General features: G+C 43.4%; 1 protein-coding gene across 1 annotated transcript in view; it reads right to left on the bottom strand.

Annotated features, from left to right (window-relative positions):
• Positions 1–22,189, bottom strand: part of LOC120059188 (signal peptide, CUB and EGF-like domain-containing protein 3) — a 125,354-nt gene that overhangs the window by 71,923 nt on the left and 31,242 nt on the right. Inside the window, exons 2-3 of the mRNA XM_039008047.1 lie at positions 8,970–9,092; positions 1,900–2,025 (exon numbers count right to left, since the gene is read on the bottom strand). Of these exons, the coding sequence (XP_038863975.1) occupies positions 1,900–2,025; positions 8,970–9,092 (249 nt within the window). The remainder of the gene's footprint in view (positions 1–1,899; positions 2,026–8,969; positions 9,093–22,189) is intronic.

Raw genomic sequence — 22,189 nt, 5'->3', positions numbered from 1 at the left:
ACCAACCCATAATCACTCTATCCTATACCAATTAAGCATTTTGTAAACTGACAATAATACAGAGAGACAATGATTTACAGAGAAGAGAGAGAGACATCTGTCAACACATAACCTGTCTATGACAGATCAGAGTAGTTATTCTCATTCATGGTCAACACATAACCTGTCTATGACAGATCAGAGTAGTTATTCTCATTCATTGTCAACACATAACCTGTCTATGACAGATCAGAGTAGTTATTCTCATTCATGGTCAACACATAACCTGTCTATGACAGATCAGAGTAGTTATTCTCATTCATTGTCAACACATAACCTGTCTATGACAGATCAGAGTAGTTATTCTCATTCATGGTCAACACATAACCTGTCTATGACAGATCAGAGTAGTTATTCTCATTCATGGTCAACACATAACCTGTCTATGACAGATCAGAGTAGTTATTCTCATTCATGGTCAACACATAACCTGTTTATGACAGATCAGAGTAGTTATTCTCATTCATGGTCAACACATAACCTGTCTATGACAGATCAGAGTAGTTATTCTCATTCATGGTCAACACATAACCTGTCTATGACAGATCAGAGTAGTTATTCTCATTCATGGTCAACACATAACCTGTCTATGACAGATCAGAGTAGTTATTCTCATTCATGGTCAACACATAACCTGTCTATGACAGATCAGAGTAGTTATTATCATTCATGGTCAACACATAACCTGTCTATGACAGATCAGAGTAGTTATTCTCATTCATGGTCAACACATAACCTCGCTCCTTCTTCTCCCACCGCCGGCCACATGGCTTCCTCTCATCACCATATTTGGTAGTGACTGGAAACGTCAACCGGATGCTTCACATTTATGCATCCGGTGAAATATCTGTCTCATTGTTCTATCTGTGGTAGTAGTCTAAAAGTCACACATTAGCCCTGACAAATAAATCATCCCAGACCCAAAGCCCTTTTTGAGGTATGATAGACATCCAGTCTGGAAGATACAGTACATTCATGCAACAACATGAATTATGTCAAGTTCAATATTTAAGACTTGCACATGTGCCGTTGAAAGGAAACCAGGCATTTCCTACTCAGGGACCTTATGTGTGTGAAAATATAAACGCAATATGCAACAGTTTCAAAGATTTTACTGAGTTACAGTTCAGAGAAGGAAAACAGTCATTTGAAATAAATAAATTAGGCCCTAATCTATGGATTTCACATGACTGGGCAGGGGCGCAGCCAGGGTTGGGCCCCATTCCTTAGACGATCCCGCAGATGTAGAAGCCAGATGTGGAAGTCCTGGGCTGGCGTGGTTACACGTGGTCTGCAGGTTGTGAGGCCGGTTGGACATAATGCCAAATTCTCTAAAACGAGGTTGGAGGTGGCTTATGGTAGAGAAATGAACATTCAATATTCTGGCAACAGCTCTGGTGGACATTCCTGCAGTCAGCATGCCAATTGCATGCTCCCTCAAAACTTGAGACATCTGTAGCATTGTGGTGTGTGACAAAACTGTACATTTTAGAGTGGCCTTTTATTGTCCTCAGCACAAGATGCACCTGGGTAATGATGATGCTGTTTAATCAGCTTGTTGATATGCCACATCTGTCAGTTGGATGGATTATCTTGGCAAAGGACAAATGCTCACTAACAGGGATGTAAACAAATTTGTGCACAAAATCTGAGAGAAATAAGCTTTTTGTGCGTATGGAACATTTCTGGGATCTTTTATTTCAGCTCATGATACATGGGACCAATATTTACATGTTGCGTTTATATTTTTGTTCAGTATAGTTCTCTCCTTGAGCTATCCATCAAAATGACTGTAAGGACACAAGGTCATACATCTGTTCATCAGCAAACACACACCAGGACGCACTCACACACACTCACCAAGGCAGTTGTGTCCGTCGTGTGCCAGCCGGAAGCCGTCATAGCATGTGCACCTGTAGTTCCCCGGGATGTTGATGCAGTCATGGACACAGCCACCGTTGTACTCACTCGCACACTCGTCTAAATCTGCAGGGAGGAAGAGACAGAGGGACGGGTTATGAAATGGGTAAAGGGTATGGGTCAGGACTATGGGATGTTAATGATTGACCTGCACCCCACCACCCTTGGTTTCACTCAGCATATAGCCTGAGAGGGTGTTGTTGGTCAAATAAAACAGAGATTGGTATGACAAACTTTGCTACTTGTAAGACATATTTAAGGAGTATTTTATTTCAACAATTGTTTGCATTCAGGTCAGAAATGTTGCATGTATCCCTCATGAAATCTGCATAAGCACAACAAATCCAAGAGCAGAAGACAAAAAAGATGCACATGAGAATAGACTGAATCAGTGAGTGGGTGTGATGGGAGTAAATGGGTATGAAACAAGACCTGATGTGATATACAGTGGGAAGAACAAGTATTTGATAACCTGCAGAATCGGCAGTGTTTCCTACTTACAAAGCATGTAGAGGTCTGTAATTTTTATCATAGGTACACTTCAACTGTGAGAGAATCTAAAACAAAAATCCAGAAAATCACATTATATGATTTTTAAGTAATTAATTTGCATTTTATTGCATGACATAAGTATTTGATACATCAGAAAAGCAGAACTTAATATTTGGTACAGAAACCTTTGTTTGCAATTACAGAGATCATACGTTTCCTGTAGTTCTTGACCAGGTTTGCACACACTGCAGCAGGGATTTTGGCCCACACCTCCATACAGACCTTCTCCAGATCCTTCAGGTTTCGGGGCTGTCGATGGGCAATACGGACTTTCAGCTCACTCCAAAGATTTTCTATTGGGTTCAGGCCTGGAGACTGGCTAGGCCACTCCAGGACCTTGAGATGCTTCTTACGGAGCCACTCCTTAGTTGCCCTGGCTGTGTGTTTCGGGTCGTTGTCATGCTGGAAGACCCAGCCACGACCCATCTTCAATGCTCTTACTGAGGGAAGGAGGTTGTTGGCCAAGATCTCGCGATACATGGCCCCATCCATCCTCCCCTCAATACGGTGCAGTTGTCCTGTCCCCTTTGCAGAAAAGCATCCCCAAAGAATGATGTTTCTACCTCCATGCTTCACGGTTGGGATGGTGTTCTTGGGGTTGTACTCATCCTTCTTCTTCCTCCTCCAAACACGGCGAGTGGAGTTTAGACCAAAAAGCTCTATTTTTGTCTCATCAGACCACATTACCTTCTCCCATTCCTCCTCTGGATCATCCAGATGGTCATTGGCAAACTTCAGACGGGCCTGGACATGCGCTGGCTTGAGCAGGGGGACCTTGCGTGCGCTGCAGGATTTTAATCCATGACGGCGTAGTGTGTTACTAATGGTTTTCTTTGAGACTGTGGTCCCAGGTCCTGCCGTGTAGTTCTGGGCTGATCCCTCACCTTCGTCATGATCATTGATGCCCCAAGAGGTGAGATCTTGCATGGAGCCCCAGACCGAGGTTGATTGACCGTCATCTTGAACTTCTTCCATTTTCTAATAATTGCGCCAACAGTTGTTGCCTTCTCACCAAGCTGCTTGCCTATTGTCCTGTAGCCCATCCCAGCCTTGTGCAGGTCTACAATTTTATCCCTGATGTCCTTACACAGCTCTCTGGTCTTGGCCATTGTGGAGAGGTTGGAGTCTGTTTGATTGAGTGTGTGGACAGGTGTCTTTTATACAGGTAACGAGTTCAAACAGGTGCAGTTAATACAGGTAATGAGTGGAGAATAGGAGGGCTTCTTAAAGAAAAACTAACAGGTCTGTGAGAGCCGGAATTCTTACTGGTTAGTAGGTGATCAAATACTTATGTCATGCAATAAAATGCAGATTAATTACTTAAAAATCATACAATGTGATTTTCTGGATTTTTGTTTTAGATTCCGTCTCTCATAGTTGAAGTGTACCTATGATAAAAATTACAGACCTCTACATGCTTTGTAAGTAGGAAAACCTGCAAAATCGGCAGTGTATCAAATACTTGTTCTCCCCACTGTATGTAACGTACTATAAATATTAGTAAGTCAAATGACTCAACCTTTAGAGGCAGGCAGAGAGGGTACAGTAATTGTGGATGGGGAAAGTGAATTTGTCCATGAAGACAGGGAGATAACAGCTGAGATATGATTTGGTGGTAGGAGAGAGAGGCAAAGAGAGAGAGAGAGAGAGAGAGAGAGACAGAGAGAGTGACAGAGGGAGAGAGAGAGGGAGAGAGAGGGAAAGAGAGAGAGAGAGACAGAGAGAGAGAGAGAGAGAGGGAGAGAGAGAGAGGGAGAGAGAGAGGGAGAGAGAGAGGGAGAGAGAGAGAGAGAGAGAGAGAGAGAGAGAGAGAGAGAGAGAGAGAGAGAGACAGAGAGAGAGAGAGAGAGAGAGAGAGAGAGATTGTTGGCCCTAGACGGGCCAAAAAATCTTGGTGGTTCAGCTCCTCTTTGCAGCTGACTGGTACAGATGCCTCAGTGCTTGATTTGACTTGACAGCAATGGGCTGAGCCTGGACCAGTGCACTCTCCCTCTAACTCCCAGAGCTGCCTGCCACCACAACGCTCTGCTGCTCCATCCCATGATGTCACACAGGAGACACTCACTCTCATCTACCCCGGGCTAAGAGCATCTCATCCCCTCGATGAGTGGAGGCTTCCTCCCTCTTGTTCACAACACTGTCATTTCTTAAGATCTAAATGATTCTATCCACCCAACTCTTCAGTCTGTTACAGACCAATTTGACTCATGAATGCAGCACCATCAAATTCCTATCAAACAGGTGGATTTACTCAACGGGCAATACCAGTGAGATAAAAACGAAATCATGTTCTAGGAGTTAAAAGAAAGAGAGATCAAGAGAGAGAAAGAGAGAGAGAAAGAGAAAGAGAGAGAGAACGAGAAAGAGAAAGAGAGAGGTCTCTGTGATGACTTGAACAGGGGACTTTGCTAAGAGGCACTGAGGCATGATGCAGCTGCTGCTGATGGACTAGACTAGATTGAGTGGATAGAATGGTTCTGAACCAGCCTGTCATGTTTCCTGTTCCCTGCTCTCCCTGACAACCTCCCTGGCATCTTGAGACAGAGGGTGTGCCCTGCCAAGGTGTGTTTGCCAGCCTCATGTCTGCCAGCCTGCCAACAGGAGTCTCAGTGCAGCACGTCACATGAGACCACTCTAAGGACCAAAGTTCCCTCCACACACCATGAGTCAGGCCCCATCAGCAAGTACCATATCTAGAACTAGCACATGAATATGTATTATTCTCCCCTCTCCCTGTTTTGCTTTAATTCTCTCCTCTCTCAGCAGAACTCTAAGAACCTATAGTAGCAGGGTAAAAATACTGTTCCTGTGCTTAACAGTCGGTGAATGCTTACATTTGTTAATGGTATTCTAATGTTGAATACAGAATGCTCAACCTTGGTGTTATTGTATGAGTAAACATGCAGAGTGTGTGTGTGTGTGTGTGTGTGTGTGTGTGTGTGTGTGTGTGTGTGTGTGTGTGTGTGTGTGTGTGTGTGTGTGTGTGTGTGTGTGTGTGTGTGTGTGTGTGTGTGTGTGTGTGTGTGTGTGTGTGTGTGTGTGTGTGTGTGTGTGTGTGTGTGAGAGGGATAAAAGGAGCGTCTGGTGTGTGTAACGTCTGCTTCCAACTCACACCCGCAGACACGTAGATCCCCTGAACGCAGCTCACTTTCCAGCCCACTTTCCAGCTCACACTCTCAAACACCTAGATCCCCTGAACGCAGCTCACTCTCCAGATCCCAATCACCAGAATTCTAATGACCTGTTCACACACCTGTATGTCATTATCACACACTATTTAGTTCAGTTCTTTGCACCCCATCACTGTGAGGTATTGTTTGTTTTGTGACACATCGGAGTGCTGGGTTTCCTTGTGATTTACTCCTCCAATGTATGATAATTTTTGCCTGCCTCACGACGCCTTTTGCCTATTCCCTGCCTGTACTTTAGCCTATTGGATTTCCTGTTATCAACCTATTGCCTGATCTCTCGGACTACATTACTAGCCTTTTCCCTGCCTGTACTGTTGCCTTTTTGGACCCCCTGTGCATGACCTTCTGCCTGACCCTGGACCCAGCTACCTGCCTCCTCCTGTGGTCCTTTGCAATAAACACCTGCTGCGCTCTGCGCTTGAAACCAGCTCTCTGTCTCCCCTTGTGTTCTTTAGTGTGTGAGTGAGTCCGTCATTAAAATCAAATTGTTTCCGCAATCATAACGAGATCTCTGCAGATGTTAACTCCGTTACCGTATGATAAAATATCGCCTTTAGCCTCCAAGACAAAGACTCCTCATCTAGTACCTGATGTGGGATAGAGAGTAGATGATAGACAGACGCATCAGCTAATTGGACTGGATGGACATGGACAGGGTTGGCGGCTTAATCATACAGTACATGCTCTATTCTGAGTTTAAACCTGTCCTCTCCTAGCATTTTAACTACTCTAGTCTTTCAAATTGTTACATACATAAAACAATTCTACAATCTTTCTTTACTCATGACTCGTAAATAACAAAGACATGCGATAGCTTATAAAACATACACTACATTGCCAAAAGTATGTGGACACCCCTTCAAATGAGTGGATTTGGCTATTTCAGCAACACCCGTTGCTGACAGAGCTCAGTAACTTTCAACATGGTACAATCATAGGATGCCACCTTTCGAACAAGTCAGTTCATCAAATGTCTGCCCTGCTAGAGCTCTGTTATTGTGGAGTGGAAAGGGGTCTAGGAGTGGTCTAGGAGCAACAACGGCTCAGCTGCGAAGTGGTAGACCACACAAGCTCACAGAACGGGACCGGCGAGTGCTGAAGCGCGTAGCATGTAAAAATTGTCTGTCCTCGGTTGCAACACTCTACTGAGTTCCAATCTGCGTCTTGAAGCAACGTCAGCACAATAACTGTTCTTCGGGAGCTTCAGGAAATGGGTTTCCATGGCCGAGCAGCTGCACACAAGGCTAAGATCACCATGCGCAATGCCAAGCGTCAGCTGGAGTGGTGTAAAGCTCGCCGCAGTGGAAACATGCTCTCTGGAGTGATGAATCACGCTTCACCATCTGGCATCCGATGTACGAATCTGGGTTTGGCGTATGTCAGGAGAATGCTACCTGCCTGAATGCATAGTGCCAACTGTAAGGTTTGGTGGAGGAGGAATAATGGTCTGGGGCTGTTTTTCATGGTTCAGGCTGGGCCCCTTAGTTCCAGTGAAGGGAAATCTTAACGCTACAGCATACAATGACATTCTAGATGATTCTGTGCTTACAACTTTCTGGCAACAGTTTGGGGAAGGCCCTTTCCTGTTTCAGCATGACAATGCCCCCGTGCACAAGATCCACACAGAAATGGTTTGTTGAGATCGGTGTGGAAGAACTTGACTGGCCTGCACAGAGCCTTGACCTCAACCCCATCGAACACCTTTGGGATGAATTGGAACACCGACTGTCAGGCCTAATCGCTTGGCATGTAGTGTATACTACCAGTAATCCTCTAGTGTGTACAGTTTCAGAATGAACTGAAAAGCAACACAGGGACAGTATATTTAAACAGCTATCCTAATATCTCAATTTCCACACTTCTTCACCCACAAGCACGAGGCCTACACGTCAAATGTTATGATAGCAAAGGCTGTAATTCTAGCTCAGCATATTCAACCCATTGGCCCATGCTTTGCCAGGGTTTAAGGTGTTTGTTTCAGGAACACCATATCAACACCACTACAGTATCGCATCTACTGCCCCACTTGCGCAGCTTTTGAATGCAGTTGAGACCTACACTGGTTAAATTTGTACTTTTTTTTTTTTACCCTTTTGCGGAAACCATCAGGTTTTTCTTTGATTAAAGTGTACTTTGAATTAGGTAATAAAAATGAAGGAGAAATAAAATGACGAGTCAATGCATTCGTTAACAGTAGACCAATAATCACAGTCATCAATACAGAAATGAAAACTAATGATTGGCGAAGAGATTCAATTCAAATGAAAAAATAAAACCAAATCACGATCATACATTTTATTTCAGGCCATACTCCTCCTGTCCTTAGTATAAACCAGGTAAAGTCAATAACAACTCAGTGTGTAGAAACCAGGGCAGGACCAACAGCCTTGTACTTTACTGCACTGCCTTCTACCTTCCATGATTATTAATAGAATTATTAACCCCAGTCAATACAAGAGAGGAAGGCAGCTCATGGCCAACTACACTGATACTGATGGTTTTAATGGGCCTGGAGGAGTCTATACAGATGTGCTGCTATTGAAGAGAGAGAGGCACAGACTGTCAGAAATCAGCTCTCTACTCTGTCCTCACCTTAGATTAGCCTTTCAAATGGGCAGTTTTTTATTTTCCTTTTTACGTTAAATTCAAAAGCAAACCTTATAACCTGAAGGAAAAGAGCAATGACAAACACAGTCAAATAAATTAAAGAATTATAATAGCAATGGGGAAAAAATGACATTGTGATTTGGTTCTGTAGTAATGGTTCTGCAGTAATACTAATAAAAATGGAGGGAAATAACGGTCCAGAGGCTTTGAACGCTCCCTGCTAAAAAACCAGGGGTTGTGTCTGACAGACTAGAGTCACAAGAAGCCCTGGGCTGTGGAAATATCTCTGACCGTTTGGCAGGCAGAGGCCTCTGGCTGCTGTTTCATCCGCTATCTTAATATTCTCTAAAATGTGTAGGAAATGTACTGCTTCATTTAATATTTGACACAAAGGAGCAGTCGGCTGCACCTGTCTTTTTCTCTCTCTCCTTTCCACGTAGCATCTCGATCCTCTCTCTCAGGTCTGAGATTTAAAGCCTATGAGAAATGTAAAGCATTATGTGTGTGTGTGTGTGTGTGTGTGTGTGTGTGTGTGTGTGTGTGTGTGTGTGTGTGTGTGTGTGTGTGTGTGTGTGTGTGTGTGTGTGTGTGTGTGTGTGTGTGTGTGTGTGTGTGTGTGTGTGTGTGTGTGTGCGCATGGGTGCGTCTCTGACACCTTACCTTCACAGTGCTTGCCATCCCCCTTGTAGCCCGACTTGCAGATGCATTTGTATGACTTGAGTGTATTCTGGCAGATGGCATCGGTGCTGCAGTTGTCAATTTGCTCTGCACACTCATCCACATCTGACAGACAGGGAGAGATGGAGGGAACAGTGAGGTCTAAGGACAATAACAACTAACAATGTTTATTACCCCCAGGTGGCTAATGTACAGTAGGGGAGGAGGGTCAATCATCCATCTGACAAGGTATTCACCATATAGGATGTTCACTGTGGATACACAACCTCTGTAAAGTACCTGGTCAGACAGACAGACCACCACGAGAATACAAGCAGTCACACTTGATAAAGACAAAACAACTCAGCTCAATAAACCCTGCTACACTGTGGTATGTTTGACAGCTTAATAGTTCTCGGAAACCATGGTACAAATAAACAGTTAATTCAGGCGTTTTTGAAGAACCGATTGCTTCATAACAACAAATAAGTAGTTGAGTAATTATTATAATGCGTAAATAAACAGTCTATCATTGATTGACCTGTGATGAACCTCTGTTTGACTGGCTGCTGACTTGGACAATCTGTACCTCTGATACATGGGTCAGGAAATGGAGTAAGAAGCCAATGCTTTCATTGGGAGGATAGGATAGATAGCCCTCTGTCATGGTAATGGACCAGAGTTAGAGGGAACAATTAAGTCTATAAATATATAATCAGGCATGTGATCAGGAAATAATATAAACTCAGGACAAATAGGATATTAGTTTGAGATCAATTTAAATACTTTATGAACAGAGGAGGATGTAAAAATCCCAACACTTGATCATATATTCTCATAAAAGATCACGCACATAGATATGGGAAATTATGGGTTTTATTAAAAGAGTTAACTGGGGAGTAAAGTGGGGCGGAGTGGGCTCTATGGTGCCCTCCTCCCTAATCCCACCTGATCCCGGTTAGAGAGCCCAGGTGTTTGGGATTACCCCCCCGTTCGCAGGGTGGAAAAGCTTAACAAAGTTTACACAGCTTCCAATATCGACCCTTATCACAAATCTTCTCTATGCTGGGGCCCCGAGGACTGATCCCAGGGGAACACTGGCTGAAATCTGAGCCCCGTTAGCTTAGCATCTACCCTGGGAGCCATAGACCATCACTTCCATGGGCCTGACCACAGAGGACAATGACATTAGAAAACACATGCTGTTCTCCTCAGGGATAGAAACAGGCTGTCTCTTTTCTCCTCACTGATTATCCTTAAGGATGAATAGGATAACCACCATTTGGAAAGGTTCTGTGATAGTCAAGCAAGCAACATTCCACATAAAAACAGATTCATCTTTTAGTCAGGTTTAAGGATTCTAAGGCTCTATGGTGATTAATATTAATTAACAACAAAAACTAAAGAATCTCACATTTCCACTTTACATTAATGCTCCTATCCGGGTCATCAATTCAACTCTAGATCATTAACTGTCTGGAGAAGGTGCACTTGGTTTTACTGCTAAATAATGCTTTGTTTTTATTAACACATTGTTCTAAAAATATATATTTTTACATCTCAGACAAGATGCAATAGAACACTTTTCACAACAAGATAAACTGTGGTATAATTTATGCGTTCAAAAATCAATCATTTAGGATTTGAGGCAACACACCTTGGAATGAATGAATATGCTGTTTGAAAAGAGTGTCAGTCTATCTGTCAGAATAAATCCTAATTGTGCATGCAGTCAGGCTTTAAAGTGATTCAGATGTAAGACTATTAGTGTAGCACCAAGATGTGAAACTTTTTTTGAAGTATCATGCTTGATTTGCAACTCTGAGCTGTTGACAATATAATATTCTGTATTACATAAACCACGAGTGAACTGTACGTATTTTCTAACAGACATACTAAATCAATAAAAAACTTCAAACAGACTTCATAAACCCATTATAAGGCTAATGTAGATGCTTCAGAAATCATGTATAAGCTAATGCAGTGCAGTTCCATTATGATCTATATGACCTGACTGTTCTCAACTTTCTATTTCTTCTGGTATCACCAATCTTGCAGAGATCAACCTTCTCAATCCGCAAACCTCCTGTATCAGCAGACCCAACCATCACGAGCAACCACTTCACTCAAAACGCACAAGAGTGTGTGGGAAACTAATTTCTAAGCAAAGCCTACACAGACGAATCTGTTGTCTAGATTGGCTGAAGCTAAACTCAACATTTCAACAAGCACTGCCATACTTTATACAGATATTATATTTCCACAAATCTGGACAACATTCAATTACACTGAACCTCCCTCTCCTTAACACTTAAGAACAGAGCAGAGCCAAGCTCAGTGTTTGCTGTGCAAGGCCAAGGCTCTCCAACCTCAACATTTGTTCAATGCTCATAATATTATTCTAAAATTAGATAGCATTGTATAGGAATGAGCTTCCAGTTTGATACACCTCTATAACTGATACATTTCTGACTACCATGGAACAAGCACAACTCTGCTAGTGCTGTGTTCTTGAAGGCGACAGCAATTTGTGTCCCCCTAATTAGCTAAATGAGAGTGAGGGAAGTGGGTAATTATGCCAACACTTTGTGAGCTCATGAGCTGTCAGTTTAGATCAGGGAACAGAGTAATATATATGTTTTTATTCTACATGAGTTCATATCTTGTTTACAGAAACGGTCATTTTTTAAATGGCTCACAAATAACGGCAGTTAGTTAGTCACTCAAACTCCAGGAGTAATTCAATAAAGTGGCACTTTGAGCAAAAATAGAATCTTAGCCATGAAAAAAGAAAAGAACACGTCAGATACATTTACATTTGACATTTTAGTAATTTAGCAGACGTTGTTATCCAAAGTGACTTACAATTAGTACATTCATCTTAAGATAGCCAGATGAGACAACAACACATCACAATCGTATCAAGTACATTTTCCCTCACCAAAGTATTTATCAGCAAAGTCAGTGTTAGTGGGAAAAGAGAAGTGCCTTTTTTTCTTTTTTCAGGGGGGGGGGGGGGGGGGGGTTCAGGTAGGTTTTCAGACTTTTTTGAAAGATGGGCAAGGACTCGGGCAGGTGCAGGTGCTTGGGTTGGGAAGTAGGGTTTGAGCATAGCCTGAAGGTAAAGAGGGGTAGTTCTCCTTGCTGCTCCGTAGGAAAGCACAAGGGTCTTGAAAATGATGCAAACCTCGACTGAAAGTCAGTGGAGTGTGCGGAGGAGCGGGGTGACATGGGAGAACTTTGAAGGTTGAACACCAGGCGGGCTGCGGCCAACAGAGAGTTGCAGTAGCCTAGACGGGAGATTTCAAGTGCCTGGATTAGGACCTGTGCCATTTCCTGTCTGAGTAAAGGTTGTACTCTACGGATGTTTTAGAGCATGAACTTGCAGGATCGAGTCACTGCTTTGATGTTTGCAGAGAACGACAGAGTGTTGTCCAGGGTCCCGCCAAGGTTCTTTGCACTCAGGTAGGGGCACACCGTGGAGTTGTCAACTGTGATGGAGAGGTCTTGGAGCAGGCGGGCCATTCCCAGGAGGAAGAGCAGCTCCGTTTTGTCGAGGTTGAGCTTGAGGTGGTGTGCACACATCCAAGCTGAGATGTCTGCCAGGCACACAGAGATGCGTGTCGCCACCTAGGTGTCAGAAGGGCGGAAGGAGAAAAGTAGTTGAGCGTCATCCGCATAGCAATGATAGGAGAGACCATGTGAGGATATGACAGAGCCGAGTGACTTGGTGTAAAGAGAAAACAGGAGAGGGCCTAGATCCGAGCCCTGGGGGACACCAGTAGTGAGAGCACGCGGTGCAGACACAGATCCTCTCCACGCCACCTGGTAGGAGCAACCTGCCAGGTAGGATGCAATCCAGAAGTGTGCAGAGACGCCCAATCCTGAGAGGGTGCGGAGTAGGGTTGGGTGTTATACCGTATATACCGTATAACAGGATATTTGCAAAAAGCTACAGGATGGTTTTTCAATACCGTTGAAAAATACCATTAAGTAAATACCTGCAGTCAACTTGACCAATACGTTAGGAGATAAAGAACATTGCATTCTTCATTTTACCTGTCACATTATTATGAAGCTTATGGTAGTTCCCAGTCACCTTTCACATGGTGTTTGTTTAAAAACACATAGCGACGAGAGACTGCAGCCTCACTGTTGTGCAGCATGCACCAGATTACCTAATTACAGTATGGAATTCACAACTAAATGTTTGCCAGCTAGATATCTTATAACTATTAAGTTAACAGCCTAAAATGTGCTAAATGCTCTGCAGTTGTGCAATTGGTTTGTTAATTTAGTAGCTAGTTAGCTATCTTCCAAAATCAAGCATTCGCTTGGTAACAGCAGAGAATCCACTCCTGAATCAAGAGCCTAGCTGGCTAATATTTGTTTTGTGTGAGTAGCATTTTTGAGTTACTTGTATACATGTATAGTTTAAGTCAGAAACTGTACAAAATGTTTGCAATAAGCTTGTTAGCATTTAGTTAACATTCTTTATGGGATTTTACATGTACTTGTTAGCATTGCTAACCTTCGGATTAGAGAGTATCGGTGGGGTTTGAAAACAGTGCCCCTTGTGTTCAGTATTACGGAATATCCCGCTATGGCACAAGGTCGGTATGAAGGTATGATAATCTGGATACTGCCCAAACCTAGTAGGGAGGAGGATCTGACGGTTCACAGTGTTGAAGGCAGGGTATAGATCTAGAAGGATGAGAACAGAGGAGAGAGAGTCAGCTTTGGCAGAGCAGAGAGCCTCTGTGACAGAGAAGAGCAGTCTCACTTGAGGAGGGGAGTGACTCTGGTCATCTTGAAGTCAGATGAGAAGCAGCCAGTGGTCAGGGCTGAGTTGATTAGGGATGTGAGGAATGGGAGAAGGTCTCCAGAGATGGTATGGAGAAGTGAGGCGGGGATGGGGTCAAGAGGGTAGGTTGTTGCGAGGCCAGACATGACTAGTTGCAGGATTTCATCTGGAGAGGGGAGAAAGAGGTCAAGGCGTAGGGTAGTTCTGTGTGAGTGGGACCAGTGGACCCTGTAGGCTGAGTGAATGAGGAGTTGGTTGTTAAAATAAAATGCACCCATCTAGGGAATTGGGTGCATTCCCTCCAACATATGCACAACAAAAGCTGAAAGAAGTTATTAGAAATCCAAAAGGCCTTTTTCCCTGTGAAAATAAACATGTCAGAATCAATAGGTCCTACGGTTCAGTCCCGAGGACAACCCTCTGAACACTTCAAAAACAAATTTGCCGAATGCATTCAGTAACGCTGCCCTCCAAATTGACTCATGCTACAGATGAAAAGCTTTGCTTTTTCAGGCCGTCTGTGTATGTAGATTTTTTTCTTTGGTGCTGATGTATCAAAGTTGTGGGGAACAAGTTAAGGCAGCAGATGTTGAAGTCAGTGATTTGAGACAAGGATGAATAAACAAAGTCAAAACAACCAAAGGAAAGAACAAAAAAAATGTAAATTGGGAAATGGTCAGCTGTTTACCCAATTCCCTCATGGAAATGAATGTGTGAATTGTTGTATTGTTGCTGTAGTTTTGTTTTCATGTAGAAATTCAGTTTCAGGTTTAGGAGCCCAGAAATACATACTTTATGTAAGTAAGTTGACCTTTCTGCTCAAAGCTTGAACCTACGGTTGGATCCCTAGGAAGACAAGTAGGCCAATGCACTTTCTCTGAGTAGCATCCCTGTAATGAGGCACATCATTCAAAGTCTAGTCTCTTCCCTTCATAGCTGGGCCGGGGTAGCTGGGTGCTCTTAATACCGCATGAAGTGAAAAAGAGAGCATGTCATGAACTAAGCCCTGGTTTAACAACCAAAATCCAGGAAAGCTGCTGTGTCTCAGGCTTTTCCTATCATCAGCCTGTAAATCAGTCACTGTGACTATGCATGCTCTAGTCTTGAATGAACAACATTTTTCCTAGACTAGAGAGCAGAAGGGGAGATAGCTAATTGATTGAATCAAATTGATTATTGCCTTGGTTTAACAAAGATCTTCAGACAAATGTGGTTCCATCCTCAGCATCATAGTACTCAGACATACAGCAAGTCAAGGAGTTTTTTCTGATATTTCGAGAAGAACAACCATACAACTCTCTGAGTCCGCTGCTGTGCAGCCACGTCCAATACACTCCCCACATGTGAGCCAGAGAGAGCTTCTAGGCCAGGGCTGTGGAGGTGAGACGTTGTCAGAGGTGCTTTCCCCCTCTGATTAATGGGCAGGTCCAGGGATAAGCGGTGTATTTAGCTGGGCCGGTCAGCTAAAAGGAAAGGGGTGTGTGAGTGGGAACAGGGCTGAGGGAAGAGGGGAGAGAGTGTGTGGGAGATTTGCCAAACTCAAGGTGTACAGTTCAAACACAGGGTAATGTTTACTTTGTGTGTTGAGACCCTGACTGTTTGCTCGATCAACCCGGACCGCCCCTGCCCTGTCCTGGGCCAACCCCCTTTCTCCTCCTACCACTGAAATAGACTGAATAATGCTGGGACACCCTATAGGGTAGACCCTTGGCAGAACAGAACGGCATGCTAGGACTAAGGCAAACAGAACAGTGATCCAGCCAGGCCAGTGTTGTTGTGGCTGACCAATGCATAATGCCCAACAGGAATGTCAAGAGTCTGAGACTAAAATGAGTAATCCCAAATCCAGACAGGAATGCAGATCATTTTTTAGTCATAGAGTAATAATAGAAACAATAAACAGGATGGCCAGTCCATCATCACTCTTAAATTGTTTTTTAAGAATACCAATGGCAGTACTGATGGGGCTTGCGACTCAACACCATCTGTACATCAACACACCTTCTGATCTGCACACCTTCTGATCAGCACCGACTAGGGCAGGAGACCGGTGGTCTAAAAAAGGGTTTGATGAAATGCAGACGTCAACATTAGTGCACTTTTTTAATCCTCCCCCGCCCCCACCCAAATCCCCTCCGGCTCATGAAGGGATGCACTGTTTGATGTCCGGCAAAGCTTTTAAAAGCTGTGAATAAAAATATTAACTGCTTCCATTTGGGGCTGTTTCACCCATCCTTCACACACTCTAAATGTTTAGGAATCATGACCACTGACTTGATCATGATCTTCTAAAAACAATGACACCAACTTCAAACCTCTTCCCAGCTGGGTCCACCAACCATGCAGCGAAAGAGTCTACTGTAGATGGATCTTACTGTACGGTAATAAGAAAAAGAGTCTACTGTAGATGGATCTTACTGTACGGTAATAAGAAAAAGAGTCTACTGTAGATGGATCTTACTGTACGGTAATAAGAAAAAGGAACAAAACGGAACACGATGGAATAAAACAAACTGTTAAGAGTGTACTGTAAATAAGAGCTGTAGCAGCACTGTAAATTGATTATCCTGGTCTAATTTGAAACAGCACGGCAGGTGTTCATATCTAGCCAGGAGTAGCTACCATTCTACTGACACTAAATGAGACTGGGTAGGAAGCTCACAGGGTAGAATGTTGACACGTCATTGGGGTCTTACGTTGTGAGATGTTGGGCAGCTCAAGCTCATGTTATACTAGAACAGTATAGCTCTTTGGCTCATAAGGCCTGGGAGTGCATTCATGTGTGGCTTTCTCTACCAGAAAACAAAGAGAAGAACAAAGTTCTCTCTACCGGAGAACAAAGATCACTGGGCACAGACGTCTATTCCATGTTGATTCAACGTAATTTCATTGAAATTAAACAATGTTGATTCAACCAGTGTGTGCCCAGTGGGAATGTCCTTGCTCACCATCTGTTGCTTGGAGACCATCGTGCCCGGAGATGCTTTGAGTGAACATTCTATTTTTACAGCCTTGAATGAACAGCTACCCTACAGCTACCCTACAACTTCAACTCAACCTTTCTGAATGGCGGTCAATGCTCTGTGGCTTTCATGGGCTGCATCCGGTGTTTGGGGTGCCATGCTGTGCTGTGTCCATATAATGAGGATGAATGGCTGTGACGTGTGGCCACACTTGACTCATAGACCCTCCTATACCGTGGAAAAACGTATTACAGTAATGAAGTACGCCACTATATATACCTCACAGTGCTGTTATATACCTTAAACGAAATATCTTATATTGCTGCTATATACAGAGCTTCCGGAAAGTATTCTGACCCCTTCCCTTTTTCCACATTGTGTTACGTTACAGCCTTATTATAAAATCGATTCAATAAATAAAAAATCCCCATCAATCTACACACAATACCCCATAATGAAAAGGCAAAAACAGGTCTTTAGAAATGTTTGCAAATTTATTAAAATTAAACAACAGAAATACCTTATTCACATAAGTAATCAGACCCTTTGCTATGAGACTCAAAATGTATTTCAGGTGCATCCTGTTTCCATTGATCATCCTTGAGATGTTTCTACAACTTGATTGGAGTCCACCTGTGGTAAATTCAATTGATTGGACATGATTTGGAAAGGCACACACCTGTCTATATAAGGTCTCATATTTGACAGTGCATGTCAGAGCAAAAACCAAGCCATGAGATCGAAGGAATGTCCGTAGAACACAGTGGCCTCCATCATTCTTAGATGGAAGAAGTTTGGAACCATCAAGACTGTTCCTAGAGCTGGCCACCCGGCCAAAGTGAGCAATCGTGAGGAGAAGAGCCTTTGTCAGGGAGGTGACCAAGGACCCGATGGTCACTTTGACAGAGCTCTAGAGTTCCTCTGTGGAGATGGGAGAACCTTCCAGAAGGACAACCATCTCTGCGACACTCCACCAATCAGGCCTTTATGGTAGAGTGGCCAGACGGAAGCCACTTCTCAGTAAAAGGCACATGACAGCCCGCTTGGAATCTCAGACCATGAGAAACAAGATTCTCTAGTCTAATGAATCCACTAATTAACTTTTTGGCCTGAATGCCAAGTGTCACGTCTGGAGGAAACCTGGCAACATCCCTACGGTGAAGCATGGTGATGACAGCGTCATGCTGTGAGGATGTTTTTCAGCGGCACGGACTGGGAGACTAGTCAGGATTGAGGGAAAGATGAATGGAGCAAAGTACAGAAAGATGCTTGATGAAAACCTACTCTGGAGCGCTCAGGATCTCAGACTGGGGTTCACCTTCCAACAGGACAACAACCCTAAGCACACAGCCAAGACAATGCAGGAGTGGCTTCGGGACATGTCTCTGAATATCCTTGAGTAGACCAGCCAGAGCCCAGACTTGAACCCGATCTAACATCTCCGGAGAGACCTGAAAATAGCTGTGCACCGATGCTCCCCATCCAACCTGACAGAGCTTGAGAGGATGTACAGAGCAGAATGGGAGAAACTCTCAAAATACAGGTGTGCCAAGCTTGTAACGTCATACCCAAGAAGACTCAAGGCTGCCAAAGGTGCTTCAACAAAGTACTTAGTAAAGGGCCGGAATACTTACGTAAATGCAATATTTCATTATCTTTTTTTACATTTGCAAAAATTTCAACAAAACTGTTTTTGCTTTGTCATTATGGGGGATTGTGTGTAAATTGTGTAGAGTATGGGCCTGAGTTATGCCTGTCAATGCATCAGAAAACCAGTCAGTATCTGGTGTGACCACCATTTGCCTCAGGCAAACATCTTCTTCGCATAGAGTTGATCAGACTGTTGATTGTGGACTGTGGAATGTTGTCCCACTCCTCTTCAATGGCTGTGCAAAGTTACTGGATATTGGCAGGAACTGGAACACGATGTCGTACACATCAATCCAGAGCATTCCAAACATGCTCAATGGGTGACATGTCTGGTGAGTATGCAGGCTATGGAAGAACTGGGATATTTTCAGCTTCCAGGAATTGTGTACAGATCCTTGCGACATGGGGCCGTGCATTATCATGCTGAAACATGAGGTGATGGCGGCGGATGAATGGCATGACAATGGGTCTCAGGATCTCATCATGGTATCTCTGTGCATTCAAATTGCCATTGATAAAATGCAATTGTGTTCATTGTCCGTAGCTTATCTCTGCCCATACCATAAACCCAGCGCCACCATGGGGCACTCTGTTCACAACGTTGACATCAGTAAACCGCTCGCCGCACGACGCCATACAAGTTGTCTGCCATCTGCCCGGTACAGTTGAAATCGTGATTCTTCCGTGAAGAGCATTTTCCCATTGAAGTCGGTTATGACGCTGAACTGCTGTCAGGTCAAGACCCTGGTAAGGACGACAAGCACGCAGAAACGGTTTTTGACAGTTTGTGCAGAAATTCTTCGGTTGTGCAAACCCACAGTTTCATCAGCTGTCCGGGTGGCTGGTCTCAGATGATCGCACAGGTGAAGACGCCAGATGTAGAGGTTCTGGGCTGGCATGGTTACATGTGGTCTGCGGTTGTAAGGCCAGTTGGATGTACTGCCAAATTCTCTAAAACGATGTTGGAGGCGGCTTATGGTAGAGAAATGAACATTCAGTTCTCTGTCAACAGCTCTGGTGGACATTCTTGCAGTCAGCATGCCAATTGCACGCTCCTTCAACTTGAGACATCTGTGGCATTGTGTTGTGTGACAAAACTGCACATTTTAGAGTGGCCTTTCATTGTCCCCAGCACAAGTTGCACCTGTGTAATGATCAAGGTGTTTAATCAGTTTCTTGATATGACACACCTGTCAGGTGGATGGATTATCTTGGCAAAGGATAAATGCTCAACAGGGATATAAACAAATATGTGCACAAGATTTGAGAGAAATAACCTTTTTGTGCGTTTGGAAGATTTCTGGGATCTTTAATTTCAGCTCATAAAACATGGGATCAACATTAGAGAAAGGAAAGGGAAAGGGGGATACCTAGTCAGTTGTACAACTGAATGCCTTCAGCTGAACTGTGTCTGCCACATTTAACCCAATCCCTCTGAATCAGAGAGGTGCGGGGGGCTGCCTTAATCGACATCCATGTCTTTGGCGCCCGGGGAACAGTACATGTTGCATTTATATTTTTGTTCAATATATATACCTTATAGTGCAGTTATATGCCTTACAGTGTTGTTATATACCTTATAGTGCAGTTATATGCCTTACAGTGTTGTTATATACCTTATAGTGCTGTTATATACCTTATAGTGCAGTTATATACCTTATAGTGCTGTTATATACCTTATAGTGCAGTTATGTGCCTTACAGTGTTGTTATATACCTTATAGTGCTGTTATATACCTTATAGTGCTGTTATATACCTTATAGTGCAGTTATATGCCTTACAGTGTTGTTATATACCTTATAGTGCTGTTATATGCCTTATTATAGTCCTTATAGTCCTGTTATATAGCTTATGCTACATCCACTAAAAGTATGTGGACATCCCTTCAAATTAGTGGACATGGCTATTTCAGCCACACCTGTTGCTGACACGTGTATACAATCGAGCCATGCAATCTCCATAGACAAACATTGCCAGTAGAATGGCCCGTACTGAAGAGCTAAGTGACTTTCAACCTTTCCAACCTTAGTTTGTCAAATTTCGGTCAACTGTAAGTGGTTATTGTGAAGTGGAAACTATTAGGAGCAACAACTGCTCAGCCGCACCCATGCACAAAGCGAGGTCCATAGAGAAATAGTTTGATATAGTGTTGTTATATACCTGATCGTGTTGTTATATACCTTATATTGCTGTTATATACCTTACAGTGTTGTTATATACCTTATAGTGCTGTTATATACCTTATACTATATACCTTATATTGCTGTTATATACCTTATGCTATACCTTATTGTGTTGTTATATACCCTATAGTGTTGTTAAACTCCTTAGTGTTGTTATATAAGGCCCGAGGGGGTGAGGTACAGTATATGGCCAAATAGCCCTTACACAGCCTGGAGATTTGTTGGGTCATATATTTCCAATATACCACAGCTAAGGGCTGTTCTTAGGCACGACGCAGCGCGGAGTGCTAGGACACAGCCCTTAGCCATGGTACATTGGCCATATATCCCAAACCCCAGAGGTGCCTTATTGCCATTATCAACTGGTTATCACAAAATTAGAGCAGAAAAAATGTATGTTTTGTCATACCCATGGTATTTATTTATTTATTTCACCTTTATTTAACCAGGTAGGCAAATTGAGAACACGTTCTCATTTACAATTGCGACCTGGCCAAGATAAAGCAAAGCAGTTCGACACATACAACAACACATAGTTACACATGGAGTAGAACAAACATACAGTCAATAATACAGTGAAAAATAAGTCTATATACAATGTGAGCAAGTGAGGTGAGATAGGGGAGGTGAAGGCAAACAAAATATATATAAAAATAAATAAAAATATAAAAAGGCCATGGTGGCGAAGTAAATACAATATAGCAAGTAAAAAAAACACTGGAATGGTTGGTTTGCAGTGGAAGAAAGTGCAAAGTAGAGATAGAAATAATGGGGTGCAAAGGAGCAAAAATAAATAAATGAATACAGTAGGTAAAGAGGTAGTTGTTTGGGCTAAATTATAGATGGGCTGTGTACAGGTGCAGTAATCTATGAGCTGCTCTGACAGCTGGTGCTTAAAGCTAGTGAGGGAGATAAGTGTTTCCAGTTTCAGAGATTTTTGTAGTTCGTTCCAGTCATTGGCAGCAGAGAACTGGAAGGAGAGGCGGCCAAAGGAAGAATTGGTTTTGGGGGTGACCAGAGAGATATACCTGCTGGAGCGCGTGCTACAGGTAGGTGCTGCTATGGTGACCAGCGAGCTGAGATAAGGGGGGACTTTACCTAGCAGGGTCTTGTAGATGACCTGGAGCCAGTGGGTTTGGCGACGAGTATGAAGCGAGGGCCAGCCAACGAGAGTGTACAGGTCGCAGTGGTGGGTAGTGTATGGGGCTTTGGTGACAAAACGGATGGCACTGTGATAGACTGCATCCAATTTATTGAGTAGGGTATTGGAGGCTATTTTGTAAATGACATCACCGAAGTCGAGGATTGGTAGGATGGTCAGTTTTACAAGGGTATGTTTGGCAGCATGAGTGAAGGATGCTTTGTTGCGGAATAGGAAGCCAATTCTAGATTTAACTTTGGATTGGAGATGTTTGATGTGAGTCTGGAAGGAGAGTTTACAGTCTAACCAGACACCTAGGTATTTGTAGTTGTCCACATATTCTAAGTCAAAGCCGTCTAGAGTAGTGATGTTGGACAGGCGGGCAGGTGCAGGCAGCGATCGGTTGAAGAGCATGCATTTAGTTTTACTTGTATTTAAGAGCAATTGGAGGCCACGGAAGGAGAGTTGTATGGCATTGAAGC

The sequence above is a fragment of the Salvelinus namaycush genome, chromosome 14 (genome assembly GCF_016432855.1).
Source record: "Salvelinus namaycush isolate Seneca chromosome 14, SaNama_1.0, whole genome shotgun sequence".
Lineage (NCBI taxonomy): Eukaryota > Metazoa > Chordata > Actinopteri > Salmoniformes > Salmonidae > Salvelinus > Salvelinus namaycush.
This window is presented reverse-complemented; position numbering and strand designations above follow the sequence as displayed.